At 39.9% G+C, this 17,958-nt stretch overlaps 2 protein-coding genes across 2 annotated transcripts; one reads left to right on the forward strand and one right to left on the reverse strand.

Annotated features, from left to right (window-relative positions):
* Positions 1-3,378: 3,378 nt before the first annotated feature.
* On the reverse strand, positions 3,379-10,248 carry LOC149067519 (actin-binding protein IPP-like). The gene is made up of 6 exons (XM_089252620.1): positions 9,940-10,248; positions 9,400-9,552; positions 8,355-8,554; positions 6,497-6,706; positions 6,306-6,405; positions 3,379-3,438 (listed from the first exon to the last, which is right to left on the reverse strand). Exons 1-6 carry the CDS (start codon positions 10,246-10,248, stop codon positions 3,379-3,381), a joined length of 1,032 nt encoding a protein of 343 aa, XP_089108746.1.
* Positions 10,249-14,621: 4,373 nt separating this feature from the next.
* LOC149067520 (uncharacterized) lies at positions 14,622-16,568 on the forward strand. The gene has a single exon (XM_089252621.1). The coding sequence runs from the start codon at positions 14,622-14,624 to the stop codon at positions 16,566-16,568; it is 1,947 nt and encodes a 648-aa protein (XP_089108747.1).
* The last annotated feature ends 1,390 nt before the right edge of the window (positions 16,569-17,958 follow it).

Raw genomic sequence — 17,958 nt, forward strand, 5'->3', positions numbered from 1 at the left:
GTTGCTCTCTGTGGCGAGACTTTTTAACGGGGAGATCGGCTCGCATTTGCGCCTTGAAGTTGGGAACCACAGAAAACCAACTTCAGCCGACCACCACTGTGGGGTTCGAACCCGGATCCTCGCATCGCGAGTCCGTCACTATAACCACTCCACCACCACAGCGGCAGCAGTAGAATTGTCATAATCTGCAAAAATTAATACGTCGCTCCTACAGTTGTCAAGCTTATTTAATGTTGCCGTCCATTGGTTTTCCCCCTTCAGAAATTAAGACTAGGCGGAAAGAGGGAGTAGGATGATGACGGCCCAAAAACCAATACAATAGTCTGCGACTTGAAATTTCTCGACATTTTGACATAATGGTTTAGCACAGACATGAGTTGGAGCAAGAAAATAAAGAAAAATAACGATCCGTCTCTCCTCGCTTTTAAGGATTTGTGCCCACCGTCTGGTTAGTTTTATTACTTCACCTGGAGCAAGGAGGGTGACTTTTTTTTATATATCCCTCAAAAGTTTTTTATATTTTGAGTGTTATTTTTTTGTTGTTGTTTGCCACAGGAAAATACTCAGAATTGAAAGAAATTCTGAATTAATGAAAGAAAAAAAAATCATAGTCGATAAAATCCATAATTAATGAAATGAAAAAATCTCAGAATTAATATGAGAGGGAAAAAATCCCAGAACTGATCTTTTACCGGCCGAATTAAGATTTAGACTGATTTTTAAAATTTTTTCATGTGATTTTTGAGTTTAGACATATCAGTCAAAATATTAAAGAAAAAAAAATTTCTCTGTATGTTTTCTGGGCTTGCCCATATGTCTATTGAGACAACATTAAAATTAAAAACAAAAATTTTAAATTTTATTCTATCTTGAAATAGGCAGTTTGAAAAAAATAGATATCACCTCCACCCCCCCCCCCATCTCCCTTCTCATTATGTTGAAATTTTGTTTTGTAAATAGAGTTCGGGATTTCACACATTTGGGGAAAAATAAAGTGATTTCGTAAAAATAGAAATATTTTTGTCTGTTTAATAAAATCGATGTTTTTTGATTGGGAACATTGGCCGTTAAAAGGTTAATGAGAGGGGAAAAACCCCCAGAATTAATGAGAAAAAAAATCCCAGAATTAATGAGAAAAAAAATCCCAGAATTAATGAGAGGATAATATTGAAGGAAATTGTGATTTAAAGAAAAAAATGACAGAGTTGATAAAAATTCATAACTAATGAGATGAAGTGTCCCACAATTGATGAGAGGGAAAAATTATAGAATTGAAGAAAATTCTGAAACAGTCATAGAAAAAAATTCTGAAACAGTCATAGAAAAAAATGACAGAGTTGATAAAAATTCATAACTAATGAGATGAAGTGTCCCACAATTGATGAGAGGGAAAAATTATAGAATTGAAGAAAATTCTGAAACAGTCATAGAAAAAAATTCTGAAACAGTCATAGAAAAAAATCACAGAGTTGATAAAAATTCATAACTAATGAGATGAAGTGTCCCACAATTGATGAGAGGGAAAAATTATAGAATTGAAGAAAATTCTGAAACAGTCATAGAAAAAAATTCTGAAACAGTCATAGAAAAAAATTCTGAAACAGTCATAGAAAAAAATTCTGAAACAGTCATAGAAAAAAATTCTGAAACAGTCATAGAAAAAAATTCTGAAACAGTCATAGAAAAAAATTCTGAAACAGTCATAGAAAAAAATTCTGAAACAGTCATAGAAAAAAATTCTGAAACAGTCATAGAAAAAAATTCTGAAACAGTCATAGAAAAAAATGACAGAGTTGATAAAAATTCATAACTAATGAGATGAAGTGTCCCACAATTGATGAGAGGGAAAAATTATAGAATTGAAGAAAATTCTGAAACAGTCATAGAAAAAAATTCTGAAACAGTCATAGAAAAAAATCACAGAGTTGATAAAAATTCATAATTATTGAGACAAAATGCCTCAGAAATGATAAAAGTCCATTATATAGGAAAAAATCAGAGAATTAATGAGAGAAATATTTCAAGAATAAATAACAGAAAAACAACTCAGAATTAATGAGAGGAAAATATCTAGAATTGAAGGAAATTCATAGAAGGAATTCATATATTCTGAATAATAGCAAAAAATTGAGAGAGAGAGAAAAAAAAAAGAATTGATAAAAATCAATGAGAGGAAAAATCTCAGAATTACAAGTAAAAATCCCAGAATTAGGAGAAAAATCCCAGAATTAGGAGAAAAATCCCAGAATTAGGAGAAAAATTCCAGAATTAGGAGAAAAATTCCAGAATTGAAGGAAATTCTGAATTAAAGAAAAAATGACAGAGTTAATAAAAATCCATAATTAATGAGACAAAATATCCCACAATTGATGGAAGGGAAAAATCCCAGAATTAATGAGAAAAAATCCCAGAATTAATGAGAAAAAATCCCAGAATTAATTAGAAAAAATATAATAATTAATGAGAGGAAATTATGCAGAATTAAAGAAAATTCTAGAACAATCATGGAAAAAATCACAGAGTTAGTAAAAATTCGTAATTAATCAGCCAAAATGCTCCAGAAATGAGAAAAAATTCTAGAATTTAATGAGAGGAAAAATATCCAGAATTGAATGAAATTCTGAATTTATCAAAGAAAAAAAATGACAGAAATAATAAAAATCCATTATTAATGAGAGAAAATGTCGCATAATTGATCAGGAAATAAAATCCGAGAAAATTAATAACAAAAAATTCCAGAAAATTAATAACAAAAAATTCCAGAAAAAATTAATAACAAAAAATTCCAGAAAATTAATAACAAAAAATTCCAGAAAAAATTAATAACAAAAAATTCCAGAAAATTAATAACAAAAAATTCCAGAAAATTAATAAGAGGAAAAAATCCCAAAATTGATAAAAATCCATAATTAATAGGGGGGGGGGAAGTCCCAGAATTGGAATTTTTGTGTGTGATATATACTGTATATTTTTTCACTTCTATTTAGCGTACGGATATCAACCGTCCTCCTTTTTGATGTAATTTCAAGAGTCCTCCTATGTTTCGGAAAAAATTCGCCTTTTTGTCCTCCTTTTCCGGTTCCCGAAATTATGTTTAATTTTCTCTAGGAAAAAAAAAAATTTTGTTTTCTCCACTTTTTACATACATACATTTCTTTATTTACATGAGTGTTTTTGTGTTTTTTTCCCCCACTCTGATACATAATCTATTATTTATTACATTAAACCCCTGCTTCAAACTACAAGAAATGAAATTTCTTACAAAAATGATTTCACCAACATACAATGCGATTCGTCGTTTCGAAATTTTATTGGTTCTCAAATTTGTGAGACGAAAGTTCCAGGAACCCTTGAGACAGGGACGTCGCGACCGAATGTTCAGGTCGCCATGAACTCGTTCCTCACGAGTTGGGCGTCGCTCTCATCAGAATTCAGCTCCTGTATATAAAATATACAATATATTAACTTTCAGAAATGCAAATGAAATTCATCAGAGAAAAGTATTGTATATAATCTTCCGTTTCTCCCGACTTCGCAGTATAACTGTTACTGCAAAAGCCCGAAGTTGGCCACTTCGAGAACTGGCCAGCCCAGTTGGCTTGGCCAATGCCCGAAATTCGGGCTTTCTCTCTGGCCGGCCCATATATATTGATCCCTATGATTCGGAGTCATCACCTAGTTGGCGTATATTTTGTGATAATTATGGACATTTATAATTACCATAATTGTTATGGTTTTCTACGACAATCCTAACAATCAAAATAATTTGAATATCGATATCTTGTCCATATATAGGGATGTATAGCGATCGGCATATAGGGGTCAGCCAAAGTCGAATTTCGGACATTGAGCCGGCCAGTTCACGAAATGGTCAACTTCGGGCTTTGGCAACAACTTACCTGTAGCTCAATCTATGTCCCCCGGACCAAATACGGCCCTCGGAGTGATCTGATGTGGCCCGTGACCTCAAAACAATTTTTGTTAAAATGAGCCAAGCGACACATCAGATCAATCAACTGACCCACGGTGCAGTTCCATGTTACTTAGGTGGCCCGAGGGGCATTCCCATATCACTTAAGTGACCCGCAGTATATTTGTTGATCACTTAGTGATTCACGGTGCAGTTGCAGATCACTTGGATGACTCGCGGCACATTTACAGATCACTTTGATGACCTGCGGTGCCGATCCAGATCACTTGAGTGACGTTCCAGAGAGCTTAAGTGGCCCGCGACACATTTTCGGATCAATCAAGTCACCCGCGGCACATTCCTAGATCACTTGAGTGATCCGCGACATATTTATAGACCACCTGATTGATTTGCGGAACAGTTCCGGATCACTTGAAGGACTCATAGCGCAGCTTCAAATTGCTTAAGTGGCCTGCGGTACATTTACAGGTCACTTCGAACCAATGAAGTGGCCCGCACTCTCCAAAAGGTTGAGGTCCTTGCTATGCTGAATTCTCACTGAACTTCAAACACCTACGAAATTCTTACAAGTTACGGTAAATGTGCCAAATCTGGTTATTATACATAATAAACGTTCACGATGCATAATCACCAACGGCTTTGGTTAGTTAGATAAATTTCCATAAACTTATCACTATTTCATGATACCGAAAACGTCGTTAGTAAATTTGATAAATGCTACAAAAATTAGTATTTTCACTGGCGGTAATGTATAATGAGCCGCCACTGAGGAAGAGCACGCTGGTCTGGTCAATACCAGCTACTAGTGTTGGTCCGGTGCCCCGGGCACTGGACTGGAGTGGGCACCGAATTCACCCTTTTACTGCTCCTTCTACGTTACACGGGGGCGCCAAAATGAGTGCTTGCCCGGCCGACAAAGCTCCGCTGCCCTGCCTATAATACCCAAGCTTCGTTGGTAGACATGATAAATCGTACTAATTCATCACATTTGCCCATTGTTATGCATAATAACCTATTCATATTGGTAAATGTGGTAAAGTGGTCCCATTGATGGTAAGATTGTTTAGATGACTGTACTTGTGAACAGACTCTGAACCGGATATAACGAACTCTGATTTAACTAAATTTTTCAAACACGCCCGAAATAACACCCATTAGATGAATTCTAAAATTGGACCTCGATATTATGAACTCCTATTTAACAATTTTTACTATCGTAGCTCGAGAGAGAGAGAGAGAGAGATAACACTCACATTTTACAAATTCTTCGATTTACACTCACATGCTTGCGTACTCTCTTGCCCCCCCCCCCACACTCTCTACGTCACTCTTTTGGTCATTCACGTCCTTGAACGCTGTTTTGATCACTCTCGTGTTTTCCTATTCCCTAGGTTACTCTTTCGGTAGCTCACTGATCTGATCCTTTGCTCTCTAGGTCGTCCTTTTCGCCACTTCCATACTCACACGCTCTATAGTTCACTCTTTTGGTCATTCACATCCTTGCACACACTCTAGGTCGCTCTTTCGCTAACTGACATACCCACATATTCTTTGGGTCAATCTTTTGGTCACATGCTGACACGATGCACGTCATTCTTTTGGTCATTCATAGATTGTCACTAACATTCTACTCATTTTCCCGGCCACTCGTTTCCTAAATTTGCCGCCCCCATAAGCCCTATAAATACGCCTCTGCTGACAAAAATAAATGAAACCGTGCAGCGTTCTTCTAAAGGTTGTGTGTGTGCTAATCACTGCTCTAGGCAGGGGCGGGTTTATGATTTTAACACCTGTGGACTATACAAACTTTATCACCCTTCTTCCTTTCTACTAATATCTTGCCCAATCATTCCTCAAATTTGCCACCTCTCCGAACTTTCCGCCCTGAGTTATAGTTCCCCCAGTAAATACGCTTCTGGCAGTAGCCACTCCATTGCAGTTTAGAGCGGTCCTGTGGGCATCGTGCTGGACGATCGTCCTGAGGATCCAGGTTTGAACCCCGTTGACGGTGCAGTTGTGGTAGGCTGAAGTTGGTTTTCTGCGGTTTTCCAGCTTCGAGGCACGAATGTGAGCCGGTCTCCCCTTTGAAAAAGTCTCTCCGCAGAGAGCAGTCAGGCCTACAGCACGATGCTGACTAAACATGAAAATTCAAGCATTCCCATCTCTGCTTCAGAAAATGGAAGCCAGATGGCAGCATGGACAAGCGCAACATAAATTTATTAGGGCCAAGCATACACCACACATTCCGGCATGTGCCGATTCGTTAGAAATTCCGTAGAGGAATGTGTACGAGGTGCATGTTTGGTTAAGTAGTAGTAGTTTAGAGCGGTGGCCACACAATTTCGCAAGCAATAATATCGATATTAGTACGTACCCAGAGCATTGATATTTCTCCTTCGAGGGTGTGTTTCCTCGGCTTGCAGCTGTACTCCGGGAAAAACTTTTCCAGCCCATTTTGTTTGGCAGTTGCGTAACTGTATGGGAAGAGAGAGATAAAAAATTCATCAGTGTGTTCGATGCATTTACTAGTTTTTCATTGGAATAACTAATACATTAAAGACCCACCACAGAGCCTGTTGAAGCATCTTGACCACGTCCGGATTGATCATGAGATGTTTCCCCATCGGTGGCTTGAAACAGTGTAGGATCTCCAACTGCGTCATCAGAGGGAAGCGGACGCAACTGAAGATCCGCAACGCGTACTTGTCGCGGTTCTCTCTGCTGTCGCGGTTCTGAGTCAACCATTTCAAAGCGGCCATGAATACCACCATCTCCCTGCGAATACAAAACACATCGCATCAGAGCCGCACTTGGGAGTGCGCGGCAGGTGCGATCGCACACTGGGCCTGCACTCGCCGCTAATTATTAGAAGTTTCCGCCAATTCTTAAATTTTTCTTGCGATTTTGTTCCGAGTTTTCTTCAATTATAGAATTTTTCATATCGTAAATTCTATGAAAATTATGGAACTGTATATATATATATGTATATTTCTTTCATCAATTCTGGAATTATTTTTTACATCACGTTTGGAATTTTTTCTTTCATTAGTTCTGAATTTTCATCAATTCTGGAATAATTTTTTCATTAGTTCCAAATTTTCATCTACTCTGGAGAATTATTTCTTTCATTAATTCGTCATTTCTATTGGTGCTGGAGAATCATTGCTTTCAAAATTATTTTAAATTCATCAATGCTAAAATTTCATTAGTTTTGGGACTTGTTTTCCCTGATCAGTTTAAAATTATGTTCAGTGCTGAATTTTCGTCAATTTTTTCATGCTAATTCACATTTAAGTGTGTGTTTTTAACAATTTTACTACATGGATATTTCTCAACATTACTGTATATTCTGAAATAGTGGATGTTGATTTCCCTTCCCTACAAAATGTATAAAATCGGGGGGGGGGTGGGAAAGGTGAGGTGAGTCCTAAATATTTTCGGCGCAACGAATTGATTGAAACGCATCTGGCAAGGGCGGTCCTGCATAGCATAATCTATTCATACACAGAATGTACCGAACCATCTTGGGCGGATGCTTAGAATTAAATGCAGGGCCATAATTAACGACACTACTTTATCGCACACCAATTCCGGTCACATATCGCCATACGGCAATTTCCAACCATTGGAGTTGGGTGGTGGAAAATGATAGAGGCCACTATCGGGGTGATCGTCCCAGGATCGGTAGGTAAAGAACTTGCTTCTGATGTTCTATGCCCTGGTTCGAGCCCGTGTACCTTGTCGATAACCTCCATAGTGGAAGACGAGCATCTTACAACTACTGCTACTGAACCACACATGCGCCTCACCTATATTCCTCTGCGGAACTTTTAACGAATTGGTGCAAGTTGGAATGTTTGTGTATGTATTGTAGACCTGACGTGAAGTTTGTTTCTGTGTTATGCTTGTTGTGTGTAGTGCTTCTATCTGTCATCAATTTTTCCAACTATGAGTGAAGTGTAATGATTGAATAATTGTATTGTTGTGTAGGCCCGTTGCTCTCTGTGGCGAGACTTTTTAACGGGAGAGATCGGTTCGCATTCTTACAACTACTACTAAACCATACATGTAGGCCTACCTCGTCCATATTCCTCATAACGAAACGAATTAAACCTCATAAACACTAACGAATTGGTGCATGTTGGAATGTGCGGGTACGTGTAGTGAAACCTGACGTGAAGTTTCTGTGTAATGCTTGTTATGTGTAGTGCTGCCACCAGTTTTTTCTAACTATGAGTGAAGTGTAATGATTGAATAATTGTATCGTGGGGTAGGCCTGTGTTGCTTGCATTCTTACAACTGAAAGACCAGACGCGCCTCCACGTTAATATTCGTGAGAACCTCTAACGTATTGGAGACGCGCTCATTCTTGAAACTGAAAACAATGATCGCTAAACAATCACGACTAAAGACGCTTTCTTGCCTTCGGACGGCCATCGCGTCAGCGCTGAGCAGGTCACAGATCTGATCGCAAGACATGGTCAGGAACTCCTCGGCCCTGATGCAGTGCTCGAAGTTCTCGAGCAGTAGGGCGTTCGCTTTCTGGCTCTTTTCGTGCAGGTTCAGCCTGGTCGCCGAAACGTACAGGTAGAAGAAGCTGGAAATCGTGGCGCTGCGCAGTTTCTGGAAATAACCGAACGGAAACGAATATAAGTCGACAATATTACAGAAAATCGTACTTTATTTTTTAATTTACAAATCCTAAAATTTTGATATTCATTTGCCTTTTTACGAAATATACTTTTTTTTGAATAGCTCTTATTTGAATATTTTTACATGCTTCATAAAAAATCTAGTTTTTAGATAGATTATATAACTGAACTAGATTATGTGTGTAGCTATGTAATTAGATTACAAGATTATGTGTGTATGACTATGTATGGTCAAAAAAGCGAATGGAATGCTTGGTTTGATTTTCAAAAAGGTCTCTTCGCGTTCTCCTAAAGTCCTTCTTCCGCTTTTTCGAGGCTTAGTTCGTCCTGGACTGGAGTATGCTGTAAGGTTTTGGAGACCATACCTACAGAGGGACATAGACTTGGTTGAAGGGGTGCTGAGAAGAGCTACGCGCGTCCTTATTGGCAGACGGATTGTGTTTTTAATTGGGTTTCTGTATTTTTGAAATATATGACATCCATATTTGTTATGGGCATCTTTTTCTCAGCCACCTCGTTGGGCATTTTGTCTGTTGTGGCCTTGTAAAGTATTTCTATTTGTATTTATTTGTAATTAGATTACAAGATTATGTATCCAGATATCATTATATTGCTTTTTCATGTAGCCATATCGTTTGTGCAGATTTACTTAAATGTTTACTCTTCTAGCGCTCGCTACGGGCAAAGATTACAAAGATTCAATTTGAGGAAGAAGCGGATGCCCGTGTCTGACTCGGGCAAGTCACGTAAGTGGTTAAGGTGATTGTGATCTGAAGGGTCGCCCGATTTTGTTCATTGAGTAATAATATACTCTACCTCAATACAAATGTCAAGCACTTCCCTCATCTTGAGGCGTTTCGCCCCGCGGAAAAGATCGGGGAATGACTGGCAATTCATCCTCAGCTCACCCGTGTACATGTAATCCAGCAGTATCCGGAGCACGTTCGCTTTTATTCCTGTCAAGTTGACCTGAAAAACAGTAGGAGTACACACAACTCGTTATAACGCCAAAGTGCTTTGGGACGGATGGTGGCGTTACAATGGGGGGTCGACTGTACATTACTCCTCAAACAAATTTTGACACTTCAAGTAATTTTCCGTCATTTGTAAACTTTTTGTGATTGAAAGTATATTTCTAAAGTCAGCGATTGTAGATATCCTCTGTGCAAATAATTTGAAACATCCTGTATATAAACGGGCGCTTCCCGTTAGAGGACGAAAATTCTAGGTCTCATGGGTGCTCGTTCTTGAGAGGTTCCACTGCATTTGAAAGCACTCAGTTACGTTCTTAACGGTCCTGAAGACTCGCGGATGGGTTGTGTGATTCAAGCGTGATAAAAAAATGTTACCACTCACCACTTCGGTCCTCGGATTTTTGTCGAACTTCTTCTTGAGGTAAGGACTGTAGCAAGCCAGCACAGCCTTGTGGGCATTGAACGTGTACTCGTTGACCTTCAGCCTGACATCGGTCATGAGGTTGTGCTGCCACAGCAGCTCCGCGTAAGTGCCGAGCCGAGCGAAATGCTCGTTCTTCACGTAATTCTTGCGATCGGATTTCTGGGAGCTGGGGATCGACAGCGCCATCATGTTGTCCGAACACGCCGACTTGTCGGACTGCACAAAATCCGAACCTCCGTTCATGGTCTTTCCTGGTTCCTCTTTCATTTGCTGCAGTCGGAAACGTACTCATATTATGGTATAAACATAAATTATTCTCGGATAAATAAGTTGACCCAATGGTTCTTAAACTTTTGCGTCTGGCGTTTCCTAGAGGCGTATTTACGGTTTTGCCACCCTTCTGGTCCAATAAAAAAAAATTATCTAATTTTTTGCCCACTCATTTTTCCAATTGGCTGCCCCGCACTATTATAACCCAATTGCCCTCCGACCCCTGTAAATACGCTTGTATCTCTAAGTTACTCGTTTGGTCCTACACATGCTTGCGTACTGTTTTAGTCACTCCCATGCTCTCAGACTCTCCAAGTCTCTCTTTTTGTCGCTCACTGACCTAGTCACTCTCTGCAGAGATGGATTTGTAATTTTACAACCTGTGGGCTGAACAAATTTTGCTGCCCTTCTCTAATTTCACTAATTTTCTTGACCACTCATTCCTCTCCACCGAACTTGCCGCCCTGGGCTATAGCTCGGTGAGTCCACTGTAAATACGCCATTGGCGTCTCCCTTGGCCCAGAAATAATTTACATTGGCTCTCTTATCGAGCCGGGAATTATCCTATCCCAATTTATCAGTGGCTTCCTTAACTTGATCCTATTTAATTGAACGCACTTCTCTTATCCGAGGCCTTCCCCAAATTTACCTGTGGGTCCCCTTAATATCCATGCCCACATATTTGTTGGTCAGCTATACATCGATAGGCTCTCTTATCCTGGGGCTCCTTGAAACCCCAGACTGACGTGTCCGCTATCTTTGATGTCAGTATTACCCTATATAGCCAACCACTGTTCCCTATCCTGTTTTTTTTGACGATTAGATTCACTTTGAACCAAAAAACTGACCGATTTGCTGTTCCAAGATCGAGGGCAATGAGTTCGCCTGCCTCTTCAGGTGCCTTATCTTACCCTATCCCTCACTTAACTACGGGCTGTTCCTTGATGACAATATACCTCTCCAGCTGTCATTAACCAGCGGGTCCGTAACTTGATGGTTACAGGTCCACGGCTCGCTTATACTAGTCCTCATTAACCTCCGGATACGTTGCCCTAATGGTCATATACAAATTGGTCCCCTTTCCATGGGGAAGTGTTTCCCAACCTTTTGGATATCGCGGACCCCGCCTCCCTTGCAGCGAAAGTCAATGCACCACGAACCCCCTATAGGGAAGGCCAATTCCGAGACAACCCCTTCCCATAAATATCCTGCTAACTGCGGTCCTCTTGGATAGTACTATCGAAAATTAACAGAATTGCAACAAGGATCGCACAGTATTTCTATAGCCAGGTATCTATAGGCTAGGGGGTATCTATTCTATACCTACCCACAGCACTACACCGCTTCGATCCACGGAAAACCTTACAATGTGACTCACCACCCGCTGCGCAGCATTGCGGGTGTTTACTCGACTGTTGACTTCGAAACATCACTACCCAACACATAGTTCTACACTAAAAGAAGGAGGGAGGACGTACAGATATACTTACATAGTAGGGGGAAGAACAGCCAATAATTTTGGGCGCTTTCGAGTTGATACTTAACTAAAGCAACGCTATATCACAGAATCCGAATTCCGAAAATAAAATAGAGGCACGTTGTTATTGAATTTTGAATAGTCTGACTATAGAGATACAGGTGATGATGGACAACAACAATGGCCACCACAGCCACTCGAAAAACTCTGTTGTCGACTCCTGTTATCTCTTTCAATAAACAGAGCCTGTTCCACATAAATTTAAGCTCTAGGCAAATGTGACTTCTTTTTTTTTGGTGAGGGAGAAGCCTTTACATAGGCGTAAAATTACTGGAAATATTGAGAGGGCTCAAACATAATACATATTTCTATTGGTATTATGGAGATGGTGGCAAATATATACTGGGGGAGGAGGAGAGGGCCTTGAACCCATGGGCTGGATATAAGTTTACGCTTATGGTCCCTTATATATACCGTTTTTTAAGGCAGAGGCGTGCAGTGGAAGAGAATCCTGGATGTCCGTGCATCTCTAGATGATAAAAAATTTGAAAAAATATTACTAAATATTTTTGTAAAAAAATCAAAATATCGAAAGGAAATGCCATTCGGGGCCTGGGCACGTGCCCTGTTTGCCAATGTGTTGAAACACGCAATGCCAATTAACCTTAGGGGGGGGGGGGTGTTTCTTGAATGTGGAATTGAATAATAGAAGCACCATGGGTTCTCTATACCGTCGAGACTTTGACTTTTGAAGACCCGCTTCATACCTCAGTGAGATATCGAAGCGTTTCCGGAAGATGGGTGTGTCTGGAAATTTTATTAAATACCTTCAAGATAATAAATAAAAATATTACATATAAATTGTATATAGATTCACACGTAATAATGTTTGCCAATGGGCGGATCATAATATACGAAAAAAAAAATCAACTATAAAACCTACATCATAATCTTCCGAAAGTTCTGGATTCCATCCGAAGACGAGCACTAGCGTCCGTGCGCGCTAAATAGCGTCCCTTGGCACTGTGATCATAGCCTTGTTGAGGTACGTTCCTGAAGAGTCCGATGGTTCGTGAAATATCACCGAGATAGTGGATAATCCAGGAGTACACAGGACGGAAGTCCTGTAATACTTGGAGTATAAAAGACTTGGGTATAAATTGTCTCTCATCAACGCCGGCCCGTCTTTTCGGTTATACGTTGCTTAGGGCGGTATTCACTGACATGGTTTAAACTATAATCACAATTTTTTGATAAGAGATTGACACGGATTGGTTAAATTCAGGTTTTTAACCAATCTATGTTGATCTCTTTTCCAAAAATTGTGACTACAGTTTATACCAGTGATTCCCAACGTGGGCGTTAACACGACGCCCCTTGGAGGCGGTAGAAGCTACGGGTATAACATAGGATCCTATGGGTTAGATTGCGATGGGGGCGATGGGAGAAAAACATTTCTGAAGAAGGGGGCGATGGGACAAAAAAGGTTGGAAAACTATGGTTTAAACCGTCGATGAATACGGCCCTGCCTTAATAGTCCTATACAGGAAGATATAATGACTTCTGGTGTTTCTCCGAATAAGATGTATTAAGTCTTAGACACCGTCGAGACTACGCGGCTTCTTATTAGAGTGCAAAATACGTATTGAATTGTGAAATCAATTTGAACACACTCGTTTATAACTTAACGAAGAGACCCAACATGAACCCCCTTCCTCCATGGGTGGGGACCGAGAGGGCTCTTGCCCTGGGCTCCAGGAACTTTTTTCACACTATAAATCTATTGCAAAAGCAGAGCTGCCCGCGGGGGGGGGGGGGAGGGGGAGAGAGAATGCACGACAGGTGTGCTCGTGCCCCGTAAACTTACGGTAAGAATAATTTATTTTATTTATTCTGATTTTCATGAATGGAAATCTGCATTTTCAACTAGAAAGAAATAATTCAAGAATTTTACGTTTTCATTTACAAAGAAATCATTCTGCAATTATTTATTTCATAAATTCTGAATTTCCACCGATTATGGAATTTCTCCTTTAAAGAATTCTGAACTTTCAAGGTGCATATGCACCTCGAGTTGTTGAGAGCACATATTGCAGCATATCCGCCTGAAAAATATGATATTTGCTTTTGGTGAAATGCTGCAGTGTACTCTGTGAAAACTCCCTCTACCGTCTTTACTAGTGCGATTCGAACCCGCATTTTGTAATCAAAAATGCACGTTTAGGTGTCCTGTGCATCACCTCTTTTTGGCCCATGAATTTAGAATCGCCCTGTATTACATGTGAGAAATATCAATGAACTACAACACGTTCTGCCATCTATCAAGTAAAACTGTTAAAATCAGTAACTGGATTTTAATTAATTTGTTACGTAAAAATCAACATGACATGATATTGATTAATATTTTATAAAAAATAATATTAATTGAATTGTGAAGTTTGCTTCAAAATTTTAACAATCATTTTTGTAAACAGTAAAATAATATTGATAACTCTCGCAACTAAATAAGGGGGTTCTCTACCTTCGCTTCGAGATTTCCCCCTTCTAGGCAGCGTAGGAAATAACGTAGTTTTAGAACGAGGAAGAGATAGAAATGGGGAAAACAACTTTTCTGAAAATGAGTTGTCTACTAAAACGGAGTCAAATCCTTGGGTCAAGGCTAGTACAATCCCGTTGGTATTACAACGTTCTGTAGACGAAGTCTTAAAGGGACCACATATTCTTGGAATAGGCAAAGTGCATCTCACGGAAGCCGAACTGGTTGTTATCAACATTGGGTAAATTGTTCGAAAAAGTCATTTGCCAGAGAGTTATCTTCTTCTTGGAAAAATCTAATGTCATCTGCCCCCTTCAATATGGATTTCGCCATGGGAGTTCGGCAGAACAAGCTCTCATGGACATTGTCACAGAGATCAAAAATCAAAGAATTAAAAAACATAACGTCATAATAATTACCCTGGACATCCAGGGGGCTTTCGATCACATCAATCATAATATTATCAGGGAAAAATTGCTTAATCTGCCCATACCATCTAATCTAGCCAATATCCTGATAAGCATGCTCCAACACAGGATAGTACAGATCCAGACACCATTAGGAACAGCTCGACATAGAATGACAAGGGGATGCCCTCAAGGATCGTGTTCTGGGCCACTACTTTGGAACTTATTTCTTAATGATCTCCTCGTTAAGAGGTGGCCGAAGAATGTCAGGGTCCAGGCCTACGCCGATGACATTACGGTAATGGCCTCGGGCCCTACGGTAGAAGGCACAGGTAGACTAGCCACATATGTGCTGAATGAAATCCATCATTGGTTAGACCAACATGGACTCAGCATTGCTATGGATAAAACCAACTTTTTGTGGCTCTCTTCCAAAAGACCACCATCGGTAAAAATTGGCGACAATTTCATCAAAAAACGATCTAATATCAAGATTCTCGGGGTGACATTTGATGACAAACTCAATTGGTATAGCCATATAGCTGCAATTTCGACGAAAATTAATGCCCTCATGCCAAGATTATGGTGCTCTACCGGAAAGGAATGGGGCATCACCACGTCAATGCGAAGAATTCTATATATGACAGTGGCTGAGAGGATCATCGCATATGGTGCCCCAGCCTGGGGTATCACATTAACGGAGGAACAGGGTAGACGTCTTGATTCTATTCAACGTGGTTGCTTATTGTACATCCTCAAAGCTTACTCGACGTCACCAACAAACGCCCTGCAAATCTTGGCTGGTCTGCCTCCACTAAGATATATCGTGGAGTACGAAGCTAAAATAGGGGCACTTCGGAACAAACGCAATATCCAACTACATGATGCAACTCACATCAGTCACACTCAACTCCAAAGGAAAATCACCGGATGGACGAGACACCCGGCAGAATATCCTGATGATAGACAAATATCTACAGACCCGACTGACACGGAACTGTTTAAAAAATCCTATTTCGACATCTATACCGATGGTTCAAAGACGGAAAATGGAGTTGCAGCGGCGTTTACTATCCTTCAGAAAGATGACATCTTCTACAGATGGACTTGTAAATTGAATACCAATAACACGGTATTCCAAGCCGAACTCTTTGCTTTACTTATGGCTATTAAGAAAGCGGAAGAATTCCAGAAGAGAACATCTATCTTCACAGACTCACTTTCATCACTCCATTCAATCAGGGATCCCCTGTCTCAACACCTCATCGCTAGGCAAATCAGAAAGGTTCTGTGTGCCAATCCTCAAATCAGTCTCAATTGGGTGAAAGCTCACGCAGGAACATATGGGAATGAACAGGCAGACCAACTTGCAAAAGCTGCGACTGCAAGAGTGACGTCTGATTTTTCGCTGCTCTTCCCTACGTCGTGGGCAAAAAACATATTATCTGAGGAAATGATGCAGAAGTGGCAAAATCGATGGCAGACAGAACGCAAAGTGGGCAGGAAAATATATGCCCTCCTCCCCACAGCTAGATACAAATATGGGAAATGGACCAGAGAAATGGTTATATTCTTTTCTGAACATGGTCCTTTCCCAGCATATATGGCGAGGTTTCATCGACAGACTGAGAAATGCAAATGTGGCGGGGAGGGCACGGTCATCCACTACGCTACAGCCTGCCCGTTGACCAAAGAATTCCACTTACAAATCCCTGTTGCTGATACACAGTCTTGGCAGTTGAAGGTCTTCCAAAATCCTGGTACTTATCATAAGATTAAAAATCTTATCAACTTTATGGAAAATAATCAAGAGTTATACATCTTCCCGAGACCTATTGCATATGAAGACAGAGAAGATCCCTTGGACTCTGATTCGGACTCAGACTATGTACCATAACTGCGACGTCTTTCCTAACCCCATGTGCTATAAAATATATATAGTAATATTTTGATGAAATTTATCATTCTCATTGTCAGTGATGCCAGTATGTATTCGTTCCATGTTCATATACGATATATTCTTTTATCCAAAGCATATACTTCAGATTCAATGTTTAATAATATCCTGTTTGAATTTTTTTACTCTGCTTTGAAGAGCTGAGCGCAATTGTTGATTGAATTTTTTTTTTTTTTATTGATTGCATTGTCGATAGAATTTTTATTTTTGGTTCAATTGTTGACTGAATTTTTATTATGAATCATGCGTAGTTTGTAGATGTTGTCCTATACGCATAATTAAATTTTATCCTATTTCATGTATATTCACTACGCTTATGTTATGTGCTATACTATACAATGTTTACATCGTATCATCATGTATGTACGCTATATATCTTACGTTTCGTGGCATCGCTTTCTGTCTAGATCATTCCCAGAGCCCATCTGTTATAAAAATTCTGACATTGCACTTGGACACCTGCTTATAATCACATTATATATACTTTCTCAACTGCTATACGAAACGCCATAATTATTGTTTTTCATCAATATATTCATGTATTCGAATGTATACCGCCGGTGAATCCACTAGTGCGCAACTGAACCTTGTATATTCAAGTGAACTTTGTACTTTCTCCGGACTTGATCTCGTCATTAGGTCTATAATATCCATATCTAAATAAGTCTCTAACTGGCAATGGAAAGTCCCCCCCGGCTCATTCAGCCTTGTGATATTATTAATACCAGCAATTGATCAATATTGATAATTCCCACTCACATATTTATAGTTCATTGGACCTGAATTTGTACATGTGTATCCCGTTTTTCATGTTCTGTTTTCAGATTCGGACCTATGAAAAAAAACCCTTCCAACAGAAGACAAGATGAGAGAAGTTGGTGTTGCAGATTGGCTGATGGTTGGGGACACAGCACAGTGATGAAGGCGGATGCCTCGGAATGTTTTCGTTGGCCTCTTGCGGGCGATCCGCCCGAGCTCCATGGCGGGGGTTTCCGGGGGGGGGGGGTGTGATTTTTGGGGATGTGATTGCCGTGATTCGGAGGCGATGGGGGCCTCGGCGGGGTTGCGCCCTGTGGCTTACGGTGTTTTTTTTTTTTTTTTTCCAGCATGGCCCAGCCGCAAGGTAGCCTGCTTATATCCCACAAGGGACAGAGCGGGGGCCATGTTTGGTGTTTGCAGGTCGAGGAGCTGAACAGAAAGTATAACGAAGCCGAGCAAGTGAAAATATTAGATTACAAAAATAATCAATTTGGAATTAATTTCACAGATGTAATTCATGAATTCAACAAACATCTTAATAATCGTGATGATTCTTTCGGCGATCACATAG

The sequence above is a fragment of the Pholcus phalangioides genome, unplaced genomic scaffold, assembly GCF_987345545.1.
Source record: "Pholcus phalangioides strain wild (caught in Gottingen) unplaced genomic scaffold, Ppha-v1.0 ptg000030l_1, whole genome shotgun sequence".
NCBI lineage: Eukaryota > Metazoa > Arthropoda > Arachnida > Araneae > Pholcidae > Pholcus > Pholcus phalangioides.

Excerpts from the sequence above, each read along its gene's own strand:
- LOC149067520 (XM_089252621.1), top strand. The coding sequence starts at position 14,622 with ATGGACATTGTCACAGAGATCAAAAATCAAAGAATTAAAAAACATAAC.
- LOC149067519 (XM_089252620.1), bottom strand. The coding sequence starts at position 10,248 with ATGAAAGAGGAACCAGGAAAGACCATGAACGGAGGTTCGGATTTTGTG. Across the intron at positions 9,553-9,939 it reads AAAATCCGAGGACCGAAGTG|GTCAACTTGACAGGAATAAA; the intron begins GTGAGTGGTAAC and ends ACTGTTTTTCAG. Across the intron at positions 8,555-9,399 it reads TGCTTGACATTTGTATTGAG|AAACTGCGCAGCGCCACGAT; the intron begins GTAGAGTATATT and ends GGTTATTTCCAG.